We start from the raw sequence: 21,244 nt of genomic DNA, 5'->3' as shown, positions 1-21,244 counted from the left end.
TTCTGGAGAGCTGGAGTGTGTTCAGGGTGAGTTTGTTGTGAGCTGGCTCTGGTGCCTTGCCGCCTTTGGGGAAGGAGGGCGAGCCCTGCCGGGGTCCTGCAGCGGCCTCTGGTGGCGATGCGCGGGGCTTGCAGCGCTCGCATCTGCCTTTCTCTTCAGAAACTCATTTCTGCCCACTTCTCCAGTAAGGACTCACTTTTTCCACTCTTCCACGCCGAAAATCAGTGTAAAAGCATTCCACTGTTTCAGTGCTTTGGAAGAGGTTTGTTCGGGTTTGTGAAACTAAATTAAATATTTACAGATGTCACTCAGTTGCTCCAAAATAATTTATGGATGGCTGGGAAGAAGCTATCTTCACTAAATTGTGTATTCCAGGACTGAAGAGTGTAGATAGAAAAATGTGCTTGTAGCAATAAGCTTAAAAGAGTTTCGTATGTGCCAAAGGGGTATTGTTCTGAGAAACCAGAGAAAAAAACCTAATAGTGCCTCAGAGGATGTGTGATATGTTGCAGAAAAAGCTGCATGAGTTCTGGAAATGGAGCATTATATAGGTCTTCTTGAGGCAGACAGCTGCAAGTTAATTATTCAGTAGTCATTCTGAGAGAGGCAGATTGTTCATCAAGATACTTTGTCTCTTACTGGAGTTGCTGTCTCCTTCTAACTTTTAAAGAATATGAGTTCTATGTCTGAAGAGCAACGTATCTAAATACATCTCGGAAAGCTGCGAGTCCAAAATACATGGGCTTGTAAAAAAAAAAAAATCCGAAGGGGTTTTCTTTGGAGGAGGTGGTGTAAACAATTTTTTTCAGACTATGCATGTTTTGTTTCATGAACTTTTAAATTTCTAGTCCTTGAGATGAAAAATGAGTAGAAAAAGGTTTGCTTTTACTGTGTTGATTTTGGTAGGAGTGTTAAATCTTGAGCTAATGCCTGAAAGTTTAATGAACTGAAACATATGACCAGTTTCAGGGTCCCTCTGTTGTTTGGTGGGGTCATGGGTGTGTAAAGTGTTCTTTCTTTTTGCACTGCTCAGGTGCAGCCTCAGCCATCCTCACAGCCACTGAACACAGTTTAAGTCAAGCTTTAAGGGGGTTTCTGTTTCAGCTCCCACAGACAAGGTTAATTTCATTCAAAGAAGCTAATTCTATTAGGTACATACTGGGGCTTTTTTCTGTGCTGAATACTTGAAGTACATGGCTTAATGTGTTCTAGTGGGTCCTATAAGGAAATAGGGTAGCTTTTTTTAATCTGATTGGGATCTCAGGGCACAGGGAACAAAATAATGGAGAACTATCTGAAGCAAATCTGATTTCTGCTTTAAAATAATGCTGATCTGGGAGTTCTACCAACTCTTGCTTAAGTTTTCTTCTAAAATGGAGCTGCCTGAAAGAATCTTTGTCTATATATGTTTGTTGAAGGCTGACTTTTACCTCCTTTCAAAAGTAACTTGAAGGCAATTATGATTTTTTTTTATTTGCCTTTAGACCTTAAAAATGAATTCTATTGCTTTGTTAACTCTAACCTCTAAAATATTTTTATATTTTGTGGGAGCCAAATAATGCAAATATTGAGATGCATAGTGTTGATAGCTTGTGCTTAAAGACCTCTGCCATGTCTCTGAAATTTTATCTGTCTATTCCAGTTTCAAGGGAATGTTGTTTAATGAGAACAGCCTGTAACTATCAGTAGTTAATGGTTATTTGCATGTTATATTCAGATGTAGCTTTACCCAGAGAATCCACCTTTATAAGGGTTTGTTAAATTGGGATTTTAAATAAAGGTAGTACAGCAGTGTGAAATATTGCAGTGTGAACTGAAATATTTTGTCACCAAAAATGTGATAATGACCCATGAAATCAGGTCAAGACATGAATTAAGTAAAACAACCCCCCAAAATCCTTTTGAATTCAAGTTTGGCTGTATTTTTCTACCTTACTGTAAACAGTGGGTATTTGGAAGCCTACCATCAAAAAAAAAAAAAAAAGACATCAAACACATTAAGAGCCTAAGGAGTATTTTAGAAAACTTGTTCAGGCTTTATTATATGTATATTTATGGCTTATGGTGAAAATGAATATGTAAGGAAAAATTGCTGTTACAGTTGAGTGAGGAAATATAAACTGTGCATCAAAGACATGACCTTTGTTAACAGTGCAAGCACTAGAGTACTGAATTACTTGTGCCTTGTTCACCACAGCCTGGAAGATGGAGCACATTGCCTGGCCTGTAGGCTGCCAGAAAGGCATTGCAGAGGCTCTGAGATGGGTGCCTTACCCTGCCTCCCCATGGTGAGGCACAGTGGAGTAGGGAAGGGAAGATGCTCTGTGCTTTTGCTGTCTGCTTTGCATTATTCCTCTTCAGTTTAGTATTTGCACAGTTTTGAAGAAAAAAAATCAGCATTTTTTCCTTATATGGCCTGCTGATTATGACTAATGTGGGATGCAGGCTTCAGAGAACGAAGGAGTTTGAGGACATGCTTTGAACATGCTGAGTTAGATCTTTTGTTAGGAGGAGATGGCATCCTGTCTTGCTGCCGACATAGGGATTTGTGTTGGGAATTCAGGGAACTAAACTACAGCAAAATCATCTTTATTCTCCCTGCTGCTTGGTTTGTGGTGTTTTGTTTATTTTTTTTCCCCCTTGAGGTTATTTTCAATTGAATTCATTCTCTAGAATGCTTAACTATCCAGTTTTCCTTGGGCTGGCACAGCCAGGTGTATGAGATTTGGCTTGGGAATAAGTGAATAAGTGGGCAGGAGCAGAGGAGGACAGGACAGCTCTCTGCAGCTGCGCTGGCTTGGTTTTTCTTGGAGTATTTGTTAACTGTGAAAGCCTCTTGTTCTGCTAACTGCTACCCCCATGACAGCTGATTTTGTATAAAAGTTGATAAAATTTATTTGCCTTACTGGTCCCAAGTGTTTTGGAAAATATGCTTTTAGTTACAAGCAAGTTTCTAAGGTGCCAGGGTGCAAGTGAATAACTGATACCCAGATCACCTCAAATATGAGAACTGGGGAGTTGTTGCCCATCTGTATTCTCCAGGTTTGTGAGTTTCTCCCTAGCAGTTTTTGGTTTGTCTTCTGAGCTCCTTTTTTCTCTACAGTGACTCTATTGCTGTTCATTTGCCAAAAGGGTTTGAGTGCTGGGGGGGTTTTCATTTTAAATGAGCAGTTCCTCATATTGCAAAGAAGCAGAACGCTGATTGTTTTCAGGAATAATTTTCTGTCTCCATTAATTATTAGACTGAGTCAGCAGCTGAAAAATAGAGGTGTCTTATATAAATGAAAAGTGGCTTGGCTTTGTAATGAAAACAAATATAAGCTCACAGGGCTTCAGCAGAGGGTTGTTTTCAAGTTGATATATCATAAATGCTAATGAATGTTAACTACTTGGTTAGTTGAGGCCAATGTAGGAGCACAGAGAACTTTGTTCTAAAGTGAAGGCAAATATTTCAGGCTGCAGCAATTGATAAGTTCAGTGACTTTTTGAGTCCTATGGGAGCTTAGGGAAATGCTTCCTTTGTGAACAGCTTGCAAGTATGGCTGCTACTGGAGGAGTTCAAGAGAATTTGATTCCTGTGCACAGGGATTTCTGACTGGACCTCAAAGTGTCCTTGCACAAATACTGTGCATGCTTATACTGTGACTTGATGCTCTTTTAAAGGAGGCATAATCCATCCTTTTAATCATTTTTTACACTTTACAACGTGACTATTGCAATTCTTCTGCAATAGCAGGGGTGTGATTTGCCGGGTTTCTGGGTGCGGTGCGGTGCAGGACCCTGGAGAGCGCCCGGCGGTGGGAGGGCACCGGCCCCGGCCCCGGCCCCTTCCGCAGCTCCGCGCTGGGCTTTGCTCGCCTGCTCCCTGCCCCCATCAGGCCTTACACGAGCTTTTGTTCCCAGTGGGGAGCTTAACTTGCCTCTGCCTGTGTCAGCCTTGTTTGGAATGGAAGCTTGGCAGGTAAAGGTGTACAAAATGTAGATTATGCTAGCCGGTTGAATAGTATTCAGCTACACATTCTAGTCAACTTGGTAGCAAAACTAAGTAGTACTTTTGAACCCAAAAAGTTCTGAAGTCTTTTTCTAAAAAAAAAAAGAAAAGAAAAAAAAAACCCCAAGTTTTGAAAAGGTGGGAAACTACAAATTGATTGACTGCCTTTTATTAAAGTATTACTCTGTGCTTGGAAGGTTGTGGGTTTTGTTTTTTTTTTTTTCCTTCAAACTGAAGCTTTTGATAAATTTGCATTCAGAGGCTTATGTATAAGATCCAACAGATGTGCTTGTTGCTATATGACATAATTCTTGTTTCTTTGTAACGGTTGCTCTCAATAAGCAAATGCGACTCAATAAAAGCAAAACAACCTCTGCCAACTTTTTTAAACCTTCCTTATTCATACTAGCTTCTGTAGAACATATGTCAAGCACTGTTTGTTTTGTGGGGTTTTTTGTTAAAGGGTATTTTTTCCTCTGTGTGTATATATATATATATATATATATATATATAAAAAAAATACTTGCAGACTTGTTTTGCAAGAGTGCAGCTGAAAGTTGTTTTTTTTCATCCTCATCCCTGTGTGTTCTACATTAATATTTGTTGTATGACTTGAAAGTATGATCCTTGCCCCTTCTGTTGTTAAAGGGCAGAACTGTCATGCTTGTATTGGTACTTCTGCTTTATTATGTAGTTTTATTGCAAATGGCTTTAAAAATACCCCAGGGGGCCTTCAGCCTTGGTTTGTGAGGGAGGGCTCCCGATGGACAGAAGACTGCTGTGGCAAGCTGCCTTCCATGTGCTTGTCTTCTTTTAAGTGCCACTTGTCCCTTGACCCTGACTTGTGAAAACCAGTAGGATGTGTTTTATTAGACACTATCGGGCTGATGTTCTTTCCCCAGAAGTATCCCATAAAGCTTTTAATATGAAGAATTTGTCTACAAAATCTCCAGGCAGGTTAAGAAAAAAACAGTGACAGGAAAACATTCTTGTTTTATTCAAGAATGCAGAAATCTGAGGGAATCTGCTACTTTTGGTGGTACAAAAAAGAATTAAACAGTCCATATTGAGATGAAAAAAAATATACAGTATCACAGTGATGTTTGAAGAAGACTTTCTGGTAGAGTATTGCTGAATGTCTTAGAAATCAAGAAACATGCAAGAGGATTTGCAGATACCTCCTGAGACCAGGCATAGGTCCTCCAAATGCTGTTACCCAGTGAAATAATCCACAGCAAGATCACTCAGGGTTTCTTGTTGTTGGGTTTTGTTTTTTGTGAGTTCTGAATTTTTAGCTGCATGCATCCTGAGTGAATGTAATGCTAAATTTCTACTCCATATTTTGCTTCCGCTTGGCTAACAAGTAGTACCAAAGGGTAGTGGTCTTGTTTTCTCTTTCATGCTTCAAAACAGTAATTGTTTCTTAATGAAGTGCTCTTGTTCTCTTTATCACTGCTATCCCATTGTCAGTGTTGTTCTCAGGTAGGGTTTTTTCCCCTGGGAAACTTGTGGATACAGTTTCCCGTGTTTAAGGATAATTGAGAGAAAATTGCATAGGCTGACACTGGGTGACTAATTTGCAGTGTTTTCAAGTATTGGAACACTTGATGTTTCATTGATGCTTTGCAGGCCATAGTGAAATTTCTCTCTGAAAAATTCTGGCAAAAGAGACTTTTCTAGGCAGGCAGAGTACTTTTGATTGTCAAGTGATCTTAAAAAGAAAATTAAGTATTCTTTTAGCTCTTTGCCTCAGGTTTGGATGTGCTTTACTGAACCACATTTAAAATTTAAAACAGTTGTCATTTGTTATTATAATCCTTAAAATGCTCAATGAAGATGTTGAACATAAAATAATATTAAACAGATGGTTTGAATTACAAAAGCCACTTCAGTGCCAGAGCAAGTGGAAATACTGTAGTTGCAGTTTTATTGTCTGGCAGAGTATGCTATACTTCAATAGAGAAAGAAAATGAAAATTTATCATTTTCGCCCTTCATACATGATGAAGTCAAGGGGAGGACTTGGGGTCTCCTATGTTTAAGTAGTGGGTGAAGATATGAGAGTTACTCAGAATTGGCTGGTACATCTCTTGTATAAACTACAGCCTTGTGTCATCAATAGGTGTGGGCTGTGACAGCAGGAATGACTTGAGTGCATTTCCTGACTAGTGTAGCTCTTCAAAAATCTAAATTAGTAAAAGAATAGGGTAGGGACTGCTAACACCACCTTAGAGGTTGTAGAGCTGCCATATCATGAAAAGTACTGTCAGACCTCCCCACTTCCATTTGCTCTTCTGCCCTAAGAAAAGGATCACTTTTTTAAATGTGTAAACAAATTGTACAGTCACAACTTTGACAGTTAAATTACAAAATACACAACACTGTTACAGTTAAAAATATTAGCCAGAAGGACAGCAGACGTTATTGTCTGTTTTTTTCTATGAAGATAAGGCCATTGATGCTTATTGAAAATGCATTTCCAATGGACTTTCTTCATTTTAATCAACAAATGGTATTAGTGAAGCATGGTCCCTCTAAAATAAGTTACTAATGTACCTTGAGCTCCTTGTTTTGACACTTCATTGTCCTTAAGAAAATATTCTTGCCAATGGGGCATATTCCATGCAGTATTTTGTGTATGTTTTATTGCACATTCAGAGAAAGAAAAATATAAAAGGGAAATGTTACATTTAGTATGAAGAACTATCTTGTGTTGCAGTACAAGTATGGTTTTCTTTGCTTTATAAATAATGCTGTGAGATTATAACTTCAGAGGCAATGCAATTTAGATGTAGATTACTTGGGGAAAATGAGTGCTGCATTTAATTATGTCAGCCTTCCTGTTAATTGTTGAGGTACCTGATCTAGCCTGGTGCTGTGGATGTAGTTTCTGTGGCATCAAAAAGAAGGTTTGGAAAAAAAACAGTCTTGTCAACAAATTACAGATGAACTAAAAAGAGGGAAAAGCTCACGTGAAGAAGGGTTGGGCTGGGGTGGCTCATTGCAACTGTCTTGCTCCCCTGCCACCATCACAATCTGGGTGTTTTAGTTTTTGCACTGATGTGGCTGCTGGAGAGGAACTTGTGGCTAATAGCAGGATTTTTTGGTATTGTTTTGATAGGTATGAATACAAAGAAAGAAAGGGTCTCTTCATCCCTTTTGCCACCAGCTGATAGCTTAACTTTCTCCCTGAGAATTCGGAGTGAGGGGAGAGAACCACCAAAAAACCCTTCTCTAATCTGCATGTATCACTTTATTCTGGAAAAGTAATAAATTGCAGTCAGAAGGTCCTTGCTGCTTTTCTTTCTTTAATCTCCTAGACTTTAGGGAAGGTGTCTGCTGGTTCTGCCTTGCTGTCTCTCAGATCAATCTCACCCGTTCATCTTCTCCCTCTCTTCTCTACTCAAGTAGGACATCCAAAGAAGTGAGAAGCTCTGAAGTCCCCTGGAGCCCCATGCATCACCTTGGCACTGCTCATTTTCTACTTGCTCCGTGTGAACAATTTGCATTTAACAGGCAGTGAGTAGCTTAGTGGATCTTTAGTACTTTCCTGTTAAAGATAAGGAAAGGGTTGTTGTTTAAGAGTCTACACTAGCTTTGTGATTTTGACTCCAAATTGTTTGAATAAAAATATTTTATTGGAATAGTTTAAGGTCTGGCATACGGGGGATTGAACAGTGTCATTATTGGCTCTGTATCGTTTAGGAGATGTGACAGAAGGGGGAAAATGTAGAAAGAAAGGAATAAATTGGAGTCTGATGTATAGCTTACTAGTTGGGCTGAGTCTATAGAGGAGGTGATTTGGCTGTCTGAACTGTATTAGGATTCTGTTGTAACAAGTGATGTGTTTGGGTGGGCAATAAGAAATGACATGTAGCAAATAGGTTGCAACATGCTTTTCTTATGTACAAGACTCAGAGTGTCTTTCTTTCCTTCCTCTTGGTATGACAGTCAATGACTTAACAGAAGAAAGTAGAGTAATGCAGTCAGAATTTGAGGAAAGCTTGTGTTTTGTCCTGTGAAAACAAGGACTGTAGAAGGTACTGCACTCAGGGATTGCCTGAGAAAATATCACAGGACACAAAAATATTGCGATATCTTTGGCTCAAGTTTTCTTGACAGAAAGATGTAAGATGTATTTTCAAGTGACAGTTTGTTTATCCACATTTTGGATGTCTAGGCACCTGAGGGCAGAGATGTTTTGGCACTAGTCGTAAATACTTAGGTATATCTTCGTCTCCTCAAAAGTGTGTATGCTTAATACATTTCTATTTTTCTTCTCTCAACAGGCCGTGCCTTTTGCTTTTTCTTATAAGCTAGTGCTTAATCCAAATTTTCCTTTTATCCTTGTTATTTTTTCCTTGTGAGGAAGAAATTGTTACTGAAATTGTTATCTTTATTGTTTCCACGCCTTTCGAGTGAACAGTTGAGCGCCAGGCTCTGTAGAGAAATTTGCATTCAACTGAGTGCAATTAGGAGCTTTCCAAAGCCTCTGCACCTGTGGGGAAGTATTTGTAAGCTGGAGGACAGAATATTTTTCACAACGTTGTGTCTCAGTCATGACACACAAAGTCCTGCATTCAAGGAGCAGTGTAAGCTAAGGTAGAGGCAGAAGGAAGGCTGTGAGGAAAGTGGCAGGAGCAGGTGCTTTGGGAGCTGCCTGTCTGGAAACCATGTGATAGTGTTGAGCAGTAGGATATGTTGGGCCCAGATAAATCATTAGTGTAATGTAGTCAAACTGTGGTTGCAAAAGAAAGTATCCTTTTCTATTTTTCTTTTCTCACTAATTCTATAGATATTACAGTCTAAGCATTACATTTGATTTGTGTTGATTGAACTCTTCTTTTCTGTTTGCAAAGACTGAGGCCTGGGGAGAGTTTAAAGCAAAGAGAATTGGCTAGTGCAGAAGACAGATTAAGTTACTAATACTTAAATTAGAAGAACATAGAATATATTAAGCTATAGAATTGTAGCACTGGGAACATGCAACAAGTAGAAGTAACAGCTTTCTTTAGTAGGGTGTTTAGTCTCATCAGTTTAAGGCATGAGTAGTTCATATTCTCTTATCAAGTACAACTGCATCAAAAGAAAAAGCCCTGTGGAAAATAAAACTGATTGAATAAAATGAGCTCTGGCACTGAACTTAGTGATATTTCTGTGATTGTGATTTCAAATATTTAAATTTATGCAGGAACTCTAAATACTTAAAAATAAAATAAACAAACTGAAATTTACAGATATTCCAAATCTCTTGGAATCTCACTTGTTGACATAAAAGCTTGTAAGTTCCTGATTAACAAAAAGTTTTTGTTCATTTTAATGTGACTACTACATGTCTCTTTGAAGTGTTTGAGTATTTTCTTATCTCAATTTATTATTTAATTTTCTCTCCAAATATCTCAAATGAGACATTGCTATAGTAATGTTTCAGATTAGAGTTGGAGTTGTTGCATCTGTGTTTCAGTAAGGAAAATGGGTGGAATTGGAAATTATGTTTAAGTTGCATGCAGATCTGAATTTTCTTTGGGTTAGTAAGTAATATTGTGTATTATCTTTTAAATTTTTTTTTGGTGTGTTTCTTTTTTTCCTCTGGTTTTCCTGGCCTTTTAAGTTTTTGTTTTAAAAAAACATCTTTCAGAGTTTTGATCAGAGCTAAGGTTACGTGGTAGTGAAGCCTTTTATCTTTATTTGCTAAGAGTGGTAGATTTACCGTATGGTGGCTGCCTGTGTCTGTTCAGCTACTGGAATTCTGAAAGTAACAAGATAAACTTAAAAGATATATTGTCATTTAGAAGCTCTAACTAGATTCTTAAACAAACTGTTTCTTTTAGAGAGAGATATGTACTTACCTAGGTAGTCTGAGCCTTCCAGGCTGCTAAGAGCATCTCTTTCTTAATTGGTGAATGGAGGTGATGTTTGGCTAAGGTGGATAATTAGTTAATATTTAAATAACTAAGTAGCTTGGACAGCACTAGTAGTCCTTTGTCAGAACTGAGCCTCATTCAGGCTAAGGTCCTACACTTCCCTCAGCCAATATTCATATTTACTTCCTACTTTTCTTAAATAATTACATATTTACTTAGGAGGCATTGCATGAACCCCACAGCACACTTGGCAAACATGGACGTTTTCCTTAATAACAGTGTACCTGTTATTAAGCATATTTGTATCTCTAACATGACATCAGAGGATGACAGGGAGGGAAAAAAACACTCCAAACGTGAATATAATAATTCCTGAAAAATAATTCTTCAGCTATTGTGCTTTTGCCACTTGTTTTAGAAGAGGAATAGCATTCTGTGCTCAGCATAGGATCTTTGTTCTTTTAAAAGAAGGTTTTGGTTTCTAGGCAGAGTATAATGAGCCCAGATTTGATGGCAAACTTGGAGGGAAAAAAGCAGTGTTGGATGGATGTTTATTATTGGATGTTTTTTCTTATTTCTCAGCTGTCTGGCTTGCATTTGCCTGAACAGACTTCAACTCTGTCGTGCAACCAGCCAGTAGAGGGTAGTATGTTCATGGAGAGATTGCATTGTCTGAGTCTTCTGTCACAGATTCAGCTTACAAAACAAACTGTCTTGATTTAGTGGTCTTTTGAAGCCATCTAACAAACCCCTGAACACCAGAGATGAGTTGCTGAGACATAATGGTTATCGAAAGTCTGTATTAGTCATGCAGTGACTCTGACCAGGACTTCTGGGGAAAAAAACTTGCTGGAAACCGGAATTGATTATGGATTCTGGGAATATTGGTGGTTGTTGCTCCCATTCCATAACAAAGAAATAAATATTGATTCTCATAAGTCTTGTATGCCTAATTTTATTTTTCTCACCCTCTCTTAGTGTTGTACTTTGCCTTTGCCAGCCGGCTGCTGCCATGGGTATACCAGTCTTCATTCTTGCGGGGCTCCTTGTGCATTGTGTGTTCTTGGTCTCCATTTTTGACATCTACTTCAGCTCTCCCCTCGTCCATGGAATGACTCCTCAGCAGACTCCCCTGCCACCTCCGGCAAAGCGTCTTGTGCTTTTTGTTGCTGATGGTCTGCGAGCAGATTCTCTGTATGAATTGGACAGCAATGGCACACCCCGGGCACCTTTCCTGCGGTAAGCCCAAAACTATACTGACCTACAGGGTTTTGCTTCTGGATTCAGCTCTATGCAATGTTGAGAAGAAAAGAACAACAGTTGTGGTGGCTTGAGTACTGCCTTCCTTCTGCCCTCAAAGTAGCCAACTTTGCAGAGTTACACTGTGCAGAAATGTGTGATCTTGGGTTGGTGTCCCTTGTCAGGAAAGCTACTAAAACTAGGACAGTGTAAATTGAGTCCATATTGTCCCCTGAACTCTACAGATAGCCAGTAACTGAGAGGGGAGTGAACTTCCTCCATTCACATCAGCATGGTATCAATTCTGAAGCCTGGCAGTCACTAATTTAAACTTCTTCCTGGATGCTCAGTTTAAGAGTAGTAGTGTATTAATGTGCTTGTCTTCTAATTCTAAGCTACTGACAAAACTTTTTAAGGAGTGATTAAAAGAGATGCCCTGAATAGATCTAACAGCAGGCTGCCACTTCCTCTTCATTCCACCCTTCCTGTGTGCATGACCCTGCTGCCTCCCTTGTACTCTCTACAGTGTGTGTCTAATTGCTTAAAGGAATGATTTAGTTTAAGGCTGTGAAAAAGTAATTCTGCTAAAAAGGTGTTTAAAATCGTATCCTTTTATGCTTAGAACTAATTTTTGTTAACAGACAGAGAGACTTCCCCTGTCTCCTTATGTCAAGGTAATTAGTTGAGCATAAGACAATTAATTTCCTAGACTGAAAAAAGAGATGGCATTAAATAAGACTACTTTTGTGTGATCATAGAATTGGTCAGGCTTGAATATCAGAGCAAACCTAAATAATCAGTCATCTGAAGCTCTTAGGGCTTTTGCAGTCCACTGCTGCAAAAGTAGTACAGAAATGTGAGGAGTCCTTGCTACATTGCTTGCCAGCCCATATAGGCTTACTCGTACCTACTTCTGTTGCTGTTACTGTTTTTGTAAGGTGCTGTCTGCCACTGGCAGGTGTCTGCTACATCAGTGTGAGTTTACCATGTTGTCTTCTAGCAGTGGACTACACACTAATCCCAGAGCAGTTTATTTTCTTAGCAGTAAAAGTGTTGGTCTTTTGAACCACCAACCAACACCATCAGGGTCTGAATGCTGTAATGGCCCCATCACTAGGAGCAGGGTGAGTAGTGGCCAGGAAAAAGTTATAATGGGTATTTTTTTTTACTGAGTGATTTGAGGTTTTAAGTTTTAGCCACTCAGCATTATCATACCTATACAGAAAAAAGTTAAACTATGTACTAGCTTGTCTACTACTGGAAAATTGTCACTTTTGCTTTCTCTGCTTGACCATGATAGTGGAGTTAGGAACTTTCTATTTCAAAATCTGTAGAAGTAAAGCATTGTCACTGGTGCTGAAAGTACATGGGTGAATGGAGGGGAAAAACTGCCTTGTAATAAGCAAAGATGCTGGTAGGCTGCTGAATGGGAGAAAATGCCAGTAGAGGTGTGAAGTGCCATCTCTATTTCTCTCATCTCTCATTCTACATAGAAGTACATATGTGTGTGAGCGTGTATATGTGGGAGATGATGAAAAGAAGAAAACATGCAGCATGCTTTGCCTTTTAAATGTGGAGGATCAGGCAGCCCAGAGCATATCTTCAGATCTATTACACGAGCTGCCACAATTTTGAAGCAACAGGTTCAGTGTTATGTCCCTGAACCTTTGAGCTACATAACTTGCATAAGTTAACTTTGTAAACAAGCTGACAAGATCATGTGTTGGTTTCTGGAAGTGTTTCCTTTTTTATTCTGCCAAGTTGTTGCTGTCTGAACATTCCTTTTTCAATAATACTAACTCAAGGTATATGCAATTTAATATAAATTTTACTTTTTTGCAAGTTCATTTTTAAGTCCCTTACCCACTTTATAGTAGCAGGCAACATAGCCAGATTATTAGTCTTATCCAAGTGGAGTACCTTGGGAACTACTGCATTGTTAATGAGGAAAGATTGTCTTTAAATGAGCAAGAGCCATTCTTGTAGCAATGTGCTATTAAAAGAAAATTTTAGTAGGTACATGGAATTAAAAATAAATATCCATTAGGCTTGAAGCAGATTGTTGGATAATACATGTATGCCAAGTACCTAGCCTTCCACACTATTCATGAAAAATCTGGTTTTCAGCAGTGTTGTCATAGCTGTGAGGGCATGTAAGTGATCTGAATTGCTGCAATGGTGATTTCAGGGAAGATGTTTTCTTCCTTGCCTGTCATGTTTCAGCCATATTACTGTATCATATTAATACTTACCATTATTAATATGGGTAGCTAATGTTTCTGCTATCATAGAAATCAATTTTTTCACTGGTTCTTTTGAGTAAAAGGCATTGAAGTAATTCAAAGTATCTAAATTAATTTTGAGTAGGTAAATGACAAATTTATATGTCATTTTTTCTGCCTGGTATGTGTTATTGTTGACTTCAGATCCTGAAGTCATCCTATTGTTGACAAGCAAAGGTAAAGAATTACTTTCCAATTCAATCAAAATAAAATTCTAATTAAATCAATTTTCTACCTGTTGTTACAATGTAAGTCTGACAAGAGCTGCAAGTGTTTTGTTTTAAATCCTTCAAGAATGTTAGTGCAATACATCCTGATCAGTCTGTAGTGAGAAAAATAGGAAACCACTTTGACTAATAAATCCTTTTTTCTAATTACTTTTTTCAGTACAACTTGCATCATCTCCTGGCTGAGCTGAGAGTAGGAATAACATATTAGAGAACTATGTCTCTATATACCTTTATATTCCTCACTGTAGTATTTGGGCTATTCCAGGTAGTTCTGTGAGCTTTCAAGTAAGTCTGAGGATGTGAGGTCTAAGATGAGCTTAAAAAAAACCCCAACAAACAAATGGTGAATGCTGCAAGCTTAGAGTGGAGCCTGAAATTTTAGGATGTTTAAAGGCACGAACTTAGAATTTACTTGGGCTAAAACACATAAACATAGCAAATTTGGTAGCTTATATAATGAGCAACAAAATTTTAATTTCCTGGTAACTTGACTGTTAAAAACTACTTTGAATTTTTTCAGAAGATTCTGCTGTTTTTTCCTAAAAATCAGTAAAATATATATCCTGTTGTATTTTCTTTTTCCCATGCTCTGACAGTGAGCAGTGAATCTTTCTGTTCTTCCAGAAGATGGAGACATGAAAACAGCATATGATAACACTCACCTCTTGCTTCCTGACAGGCTCCAGCTGTTCAGATCTTCAGCAGATGAGAATAGTTTGAGGCTGTTTCTTATGCTGCTTGGGCTTTGTCCTCTGTTTTCTTTGCTTTTTATCTGTTGTAACTATTTGCTGTATGTACATAAACCCTAGACACTTGATGTGTTTCTGTGCATGTGGTGAGAATGCATTTTCCTTCACTTCAGGGTAATTGCAAAAGATGCAAGGTTTACTTAAATTTTCTTCTTGTTGCCAAGATTATTTGCACCTTAGAGCTATGTGGGGTTCAAATTCTCTTAATGTTGCTTCCAAGATTCAGCACAAGTAAAGGCAGACATGGTCACAAGAGCGGATTATAACTGAATGTATTTAAAGAGTAAGATAAGATTGAACTAGACACTTTCAGGCTAAATGGAAAGAACAAAGAAGATTAACACCAGGCAGAAACAGTCTGTTGGGGGGAAAAATGCTAAAGAGGAAAGCAGCAGAAAAAAACAGTATGTTAATTTTAAGTGTATTAGGACAGCAGCTAAACTCATCTGTTTGCAGCGCTGATGGGCCACAATACTAATGTTCTCTGTGCGGTGTTGCAGTATAGAACTACTTGCAGGTTAACGTTCTACTTGTTTTACTGCACAGCAGGTGGTAGTGAAAATCTGGTTTAGTCTGGGTTTGGGGCTTTTTTTTGCGTTTCCTGCCTCGCATCTACCTGTCACTCTTTTTATCTGCAATTTGTTGTACTTTGACAAGTCATGAACGTTAACTGCCTTGAATCCTTTTTTCAGGGGTATTCTAGAGCATAATGGCAGCTGGGGAATCTCTCACACCCGGGTCCCAACAGAATCCAGGCCAGGGCACGTTGCACTTATTGCTGGATTTTATGAAGATGTCAGTGCAGTTGCTAAAGGTAGGCTGGTCCTAAAGCTTTGAATGTTGTCCTCCAAAGTACAGTGTTTCAGTGATGTGCTGGGTTTCTGGATGATTATTGATAAATCCCTGTATTGTAGTTTATATGCCAAGATTATATGGAAAATAGTAATTTTGGATGGATTTTCCACTCCTAACATTGATAGCTAGGAAAATAGCTTACATAAATTAATATTTTTTAATATGGTTGAATTTAGCAGCCTGAACCTAAAAGCAGAAGTATCTTATGGCCTCACCTCTTCATGTAGCAGAGTTTTCAATTATCATTTGGGGTGCACTAGGATATGGCTAAGTAGATGTTGCAAACAGGTAATGAACTGCTGTGTCTCAGCTGAACCATTGCTAGCTTGAATTGGAGAATCAGGAGCAAAATGAAGTAAAAGCCTCAAGCCTATGTTTTGTCCAGAGCTTTTACTGAGTGTTTGGGGCTTATTTATGTGGAACAACCCTTTGCATTACTGACTTGGTCTTATGTGTGCTCCTCTGCCTTCCCCCGGGCTTCCAGGCCTGAGCACTAGTCATGTATGTTGGTTTTGGACAGGAAAGGTGAGAGGAATTACTTGATCTGGTCCTTGTTCCTGATGAAAAGGTTCTTCCTTCTGACAATCACTACAAATGCAGGATTGGCAGGGATGCCTAGTTAAGAGCAACTCCATATTTCTGTGAAGTATCTTTTCATGGAAACTAAAAATCTTGAAGGTTTTATTGTAAGGAAGTAAAACACTTCTGGAAGTATAAAAGTGTGTATCTTATTGCTTGAAATGCCAAAAACTGAGTTCAAGCAATAGGAGATGCAGAATTCAGGGAAGTGTTAGCTGTTTAGAAGGCAAACCAGCTGTGTGCTTTGCTTGTTTGAAACTCTGCATAATGAGATTGACCTGGGTTTTCAGCTCACTTCATAATGAATGGGGGAGTAATTGTAATAGATGTTTAAGTGGAATTAAAATCAAATTGTGAAATAATTTAGGGGAAACTTATAAAAAAACCCACACCATTTTGCATGGGCTATCAATTTTAGCAGTCAATGAGATCTTCTGGCAATGCCATTTAAATGCAGGTGTGTTTGTTTAACAGGATGGAAGGAGAATCCAGTGGAATTTGACTCTGTTTTCAATGAAAGTAAATATACCTGGAGCTGGGGAAGCCCAGATATTTTGCCAATGTTTGCAAAAGGTAAGACTTAATTTTATGAATCTTTACCACATAGTTATCAGGTAGTAAAATACAGACACTTAGCATTTTTGAGTTTTCAGTTTGTGTATTTCTGTATACTTGATTTCTAGTTTGTGAAATTAAGATGGGGTGGAGGAAAAGAAGTGGGCTTTTGATGAAGCTATCACTATTTATTACTCTTTATTTAAGTAAATTCAAGTGAGTAATTTTGTGAGTACACTAAAAGAACACAGCTTTAGTTATAATGCAATAGTATTTTTTTCTTTGGTGAGGTTTAAAACTCTCGTTTTGCAAGCCTGCAGCTAAGATTTTTCTTCAAGCCTGCAGCTTCCAGTGACCTGGGAGATAGAACTGCAGCCATGCTTTTTCAGAATCGGAGCTGAAGAAGTATCTTATTGTGGGTTATCCTGCTTCTACTCAGATCATTAATATGTAAAGGGAAGAATTGTATGCAAGCAAGAACTTCCCAATACTATTCCTAAAGTTGAGGTGTTTTTCCTGTGCTGTGCAATGTGTTAAAGTCTTGTCAGCCCAGTGCAGTTGGTGTTTGAGCTTGCAGAGATTACTGAGCAACGCTTCAAACGTTTAAAGGTTCTCCAGGTTTAATATTATTGTTTTCTTGGAAGAATGAGTACATATACACCCTTTCACATAATCTCAGAATAAACAGACTGAAGTGAAAAGGGGGCAAGCTGAGGGCATGTGCTGCTGTTCTGTTCTAGGCATTGGTATGGACAAATAATAAGAAAAATGGGATAGGCAGGATAGGAGTGGAATGTAATATTTGTTTAGAGAAAATATACATCATATTTCTCATGATGATTCTTGAACTTTTTCTGAACTCATGTCTCTTCCCCCTCACATCCTGACATTCCCCCCCACGCTGCTCTTTTCTGCTCTTTGCCTAAGCCTCATAAATTCATGATGAGCTGTAAAAATATCTCCTGATAATTTCCCATGACCTCAGATTACAGCTTGTATTTGGAAATAGTGTGATGGTGGTGGGGAGAGGGGAAAGGTAGTTGCCCTTGCACAGATTATTTGTGTTTTTAGGGATATGATCTTGGGAAAATATTTGGGGAATTCAAGAATTTCCCAGAGCCCTGTCCTACCGGTTTTGCTTGAGTAAGATGATAAGCAGAGCACTTGTAAGCAGCTTTGATGTTATCTGAAGAGATGTGCAAGGATAAAACTCTCTATATGTTTTGTTCTGAGTGGTATCAACCATGCAGCTTCTTTTTGCAGGGGGGAAGAAAGTCCTCTAAAGTTGGCAAGGTTTAATGTATCCAAGAAGTACATGCTGTGTCAGAACATGAATCATGATTTCTCACAATAGAAAGATAGATTCATTTCCTTTAGAAAAAGATAGTTCCCTTTCTTTGAACAAAGCCAAGTTTTATAATACAGAAGGCAAAGGAATCAAGTGTTTGTTCTTTATCTTTACTTTTACAAAAAAGCCAAGAAGGAGATAGAGAGAAATTGAGCTAAGTGCCCCTTTCTTTTCATATTGCAAATTAGTGAGGCCACAGGACTCTTTTTATGGTTATTTTATTATGCCAATGTGTTCCAAATTTTACTGTTTCACCACTTGCATTGGATGATGCATAAAGACTGTATAACATCTACTGCTTTTTAGGAAGGATAGAAAAATCCTTTGTTTCCTGTCATTGTCTATTTTCTCTAGGTACTTTTCTTGTAGTAAAATATATATTTCAAGAAAATGGTTGAGAATTCTATAAGGAAGTAAAAAAAATACTTGCAGATTCTTTTAAAATATCAAAATAGATATACATGAAATCTAAATTTGGCAAAGTTTTAATGACTGTGTGATTAGTATTTCAGTCTGAGAAAATGTCTGAAGTACCTTTGTATCTTGAGCAGGGTTAAAAGGTGTTTGTTTCTAATAGTTAAACTCACTTAAGATATACAAATTCACTGTGCTAATTTTATCCTTATTTTCTATGATGTTTTTAGATTATAACCTTGAAATGATCTAAAAATAACAGGGTTTGAAAATACCTATTTTGTTTCCTTAAAACTTTGAGTTTCTCTTCTAGACTTGCCAGGATTTGAGGTTTGACCTGAAAAGTCCAGCCCTGTACTGTTCTGTCAGTGGTCTGGGTTGGTCTGGGTTGGAGTATATTACAGTGTCATGCTGAAAAATGAGCTGAGACTGTTGCTTCTCTAAGGGGAAGTAGATCCTAGTTTGTTGCATCCAGATTGCCCTTTGTTTCATGGGTTCCCCTTCTCTTTTTTGGAAGCTTCCAGAAAGGCTAAGGTCATTGTTTTACCTTGAGTATGAAGAAAGGTATCATCAAGATCATGGGAACAACTGGGACAAACCATTGTCAGCATTTTTTGGGACAGACAGACCTCTCCATCTTCTGGTTTAGTTCCTTATTGTTAAACAATGCAGAATTTCTCATATCCCTCACATGGCTGTGTTTGATGACAGCTCTCTGATGGCCACACTCTGTCCTGCTAAGTGTCTGACTGTCTTTGTGTATTCATTCTTTTTTGCCCTCTTTTGTGCCTGCAAAATTTGCTGGCAAATTCTCCTGATGCTGTGGACTCTGACCTATGGCAGATTTTTCAGAAGCACAACCTGCCCCACTAGCGGAGCAAGACATTCACTTTCTGCAGGACCTAAATCTTATTGTAAAAGGGTGATAATTTCATCCCTGATCCGAATATTTGAATATTGATGCTGAGTGTGAGATATAGTGATAGAGAAGAGAGCAAAAGCAATATGTGGTATCTTGTTTCGGAGTTTCTGGCACCTCCAGTTATTTCCCATAGTGTAATGGCATCATCAAACCCAGCAGAGCTCTCTCCTACTAAAAAATGTTTTAATCCCTGGCTGTCTTCTACTCCTCTATCCCATCTTTGCTTCCTCATTCCCAGACTTAAAGTGTTGGCATACTGTTGCCTGCCCCCTCAGACAATAATATTTTGCATAGTAGAAGTTCTTACAAAAAAAAAAAAAAGAAAAGAAACAGTTGTGTTATAAGCCATGCAGGCACTTTGAAAACTGTCCTGGTATGACTTTATTTTGCCACCATTTCTCTTTATAGCAGTGCAGGGTTGGGTGGATTGTTTTGTTTTGCTTTGGTAGAAATTAGAAATGGGTAAGTGGTAGATGTGTGTAGATGTGTTCCTTTGTTTGTCTGCAAACTCTGTGCTGTCATTTGGCTTTCTTGGTGGCACTTCTCAAAGAAGGACTTCTCAGGTTTGCTGTGACACTGTGGAAAAACACTACAACATTCTATCCTCCTAGACTATCAGTCATCCTGGCAGTGATGGACAGGACTTATTTCTTCTTTTGAACTCATTTATCCACCAATTGGAATTCCTGCATTCACTTTTAATGCCTGTCAGTATTTTCTTCCTTTTCTTTTAGATTGAGAACTGCAGTGAATGTTCTGTGTTATAAGTAGTAGTAACATCTCCAGAGGCGCAGGGGAGAGCTGCATCAGAAAATCTGTGCCAGCTTTCATCTTCCTGGCCTGAAATACCTGCATCCCCCTGTGTGGGTTTCCACATAATCTTCGTTAAGCAGCTGCCCTATCCTGGGATGTTAGTTCATTCACATGCCTGGAAGCTTATACAACTGCATTATATAACTGTGACATACAGCAGATTGGATATATTCTCTCTGGTCATCAGCTGATTGAAGAACATTTTCCCCTCTGGGAGTTTATATAGTCATAGTATGAATGGCACCCTGAGGTGTAACAGCTCTGCCATTGATGGAGTTGTTTGATTAAACTTCACCCAGCTTCAAATTTGTTCAGGACTTCTGAAGTTTAATTTCTTGCCAGTCTTTGTCTTCCCCCCACCCCCTCCCTTCTCTGCTTTGCTCCCTTAACAGTGAGTAGAGAATGGAGTTGCCTTGTCCAGATGCTGTGTTTGCACATCAGTGGCCCTTGTGTTGTACTTTGTGACTGAACATAGTCTAGTAGTTCTCCCTTTTCTGCTTTGGATGCTTCATTTAAAGATGCAGTCTTTGAATATTGTCTCCCTGAAGTTGTCCACTGGGCCTTTGGTAGCTGGAATTGAAATACACTAACCCTCCTGATGGCTTTGTTATATGTGATATGTTTTCCTGCGGGAGAGACTTCATGGATAAGGCATTATCTTGTATGATTCAGTTGAACTACTGAAAGCTGAGCACATTTTTCTTAAACAGCCTGCCCCCAAAACACGTGTTCAAATGAGACTATGCATATGTATCTTCCTTGGTTAGAAGCTTTTCCATGAAATTCTTTGTTTCAAAACCAAATTCTGTTTAATTTGCTTAAACTGGGATTTGGTTTTCTCCTATCTGCTTTTCCACATTTTATTTCCTTGCCTGAGCATACTGGATAACATTGTTCTTCATTCCCCTGAGGTGCTGAGAAGCTAATGAGGTAAAATGTTATCCAGGCTTCCAAAAAGGATTAATTATGGGAAAGTTTAAAATAAGGATAAAATTTCTTTGACTTCTATCAGGATCATCATTTTTGGTAGGTTTCTACCCCTGTGCATGAAAGTATTTTTGACGATGAGAAAGGAAAAAATCTTGTATCTCTATATTGTTTTTGCAGGTGCTACTGGAGATCATGTTTATACATTTTGTTATGCAGCAGAAAGTGAAGACTTTGGAGCAGAAGATGCAGCCAAGCTTGACATATGGGTTTTTGATCATGTTAAGGTAAGCAGAGAATCTTTTTATGCTACCTGTTTATAAAAAGCACAGTTGCATGTTAACTTTATCACAGAACCTGTTAACACTTTATTATAGATCTAGAAAGTAGGAAAGTTTTGAAAGGCTTGGGGTCATAAGTAAAAATTTCTTGAGTCAATTTTCATGACAAGTAAAATAGATGCTTAAAGGAAGTATT

At 38.4% G+C, this 21,244-nt stretch overlaps 1 protein-coding gene across 4 annotated transcripts in view; it reads left to right on the top strand.

Moving 5' to 3' along the window:
- Positions 1–21,244, top strand: part of PIGN (phosphatidylinositol glycan anchor biosynthesis class N) — a 97,909-nt gene that overhangs the window by 1,896 nt on the left and 74,769 nt on the right. For 2 of the 4 annotated variants that reach the window (XM_068197701.1, XM_068197707.1), the window contains exons 2-5: positions 10,833–11,093; positions 15,047–15,168; positions 16,263–16,361; positions 20,948–21,054. In XM_068197701.1, the coding sequence (XP_068053802.1) occupies positions 10,867–11,093; positions 15,047–15,168; positions 16,263–16,361; positions 20,948–21,054 (555 nt within the window). In that variant the 5' untranslated portion in view covers positions 10,833–10,866. Of the gene's footprint in view, positions 1–7,374; positions 7,510–10,832; positions 11,094–15,046; positions 15,169–16,262; positions 16,362–20,947; positions 21,055–21,244 lie in introns of those variants that run through there. The other 2 variants (XM_068197717.1, XM_068197726.1) reach the window with 2 other exon arrangements.

Source organism: Anomalospiza imberbis, chromosome 1 (genome assembly GCF_031753505.1).
Source record: "Anomalospiza imberbis isolate Cuckoo-Finch-1a 21T00152 chromosome 1, ASM3175350v1, whole genome shotgun sequence".
Taxonomy (NCBI): domain Eukaryota; kingdom Metazoa; phylum Chordata; class Aves; order Passeriformes; family Viduidae; genus Anomalospiza; species Anomalospiza imberbis.
Note: the sequence above shows the minus strand (reverse complement) of the source record. Positions and strands in the feature narration are given on the sequence as shown.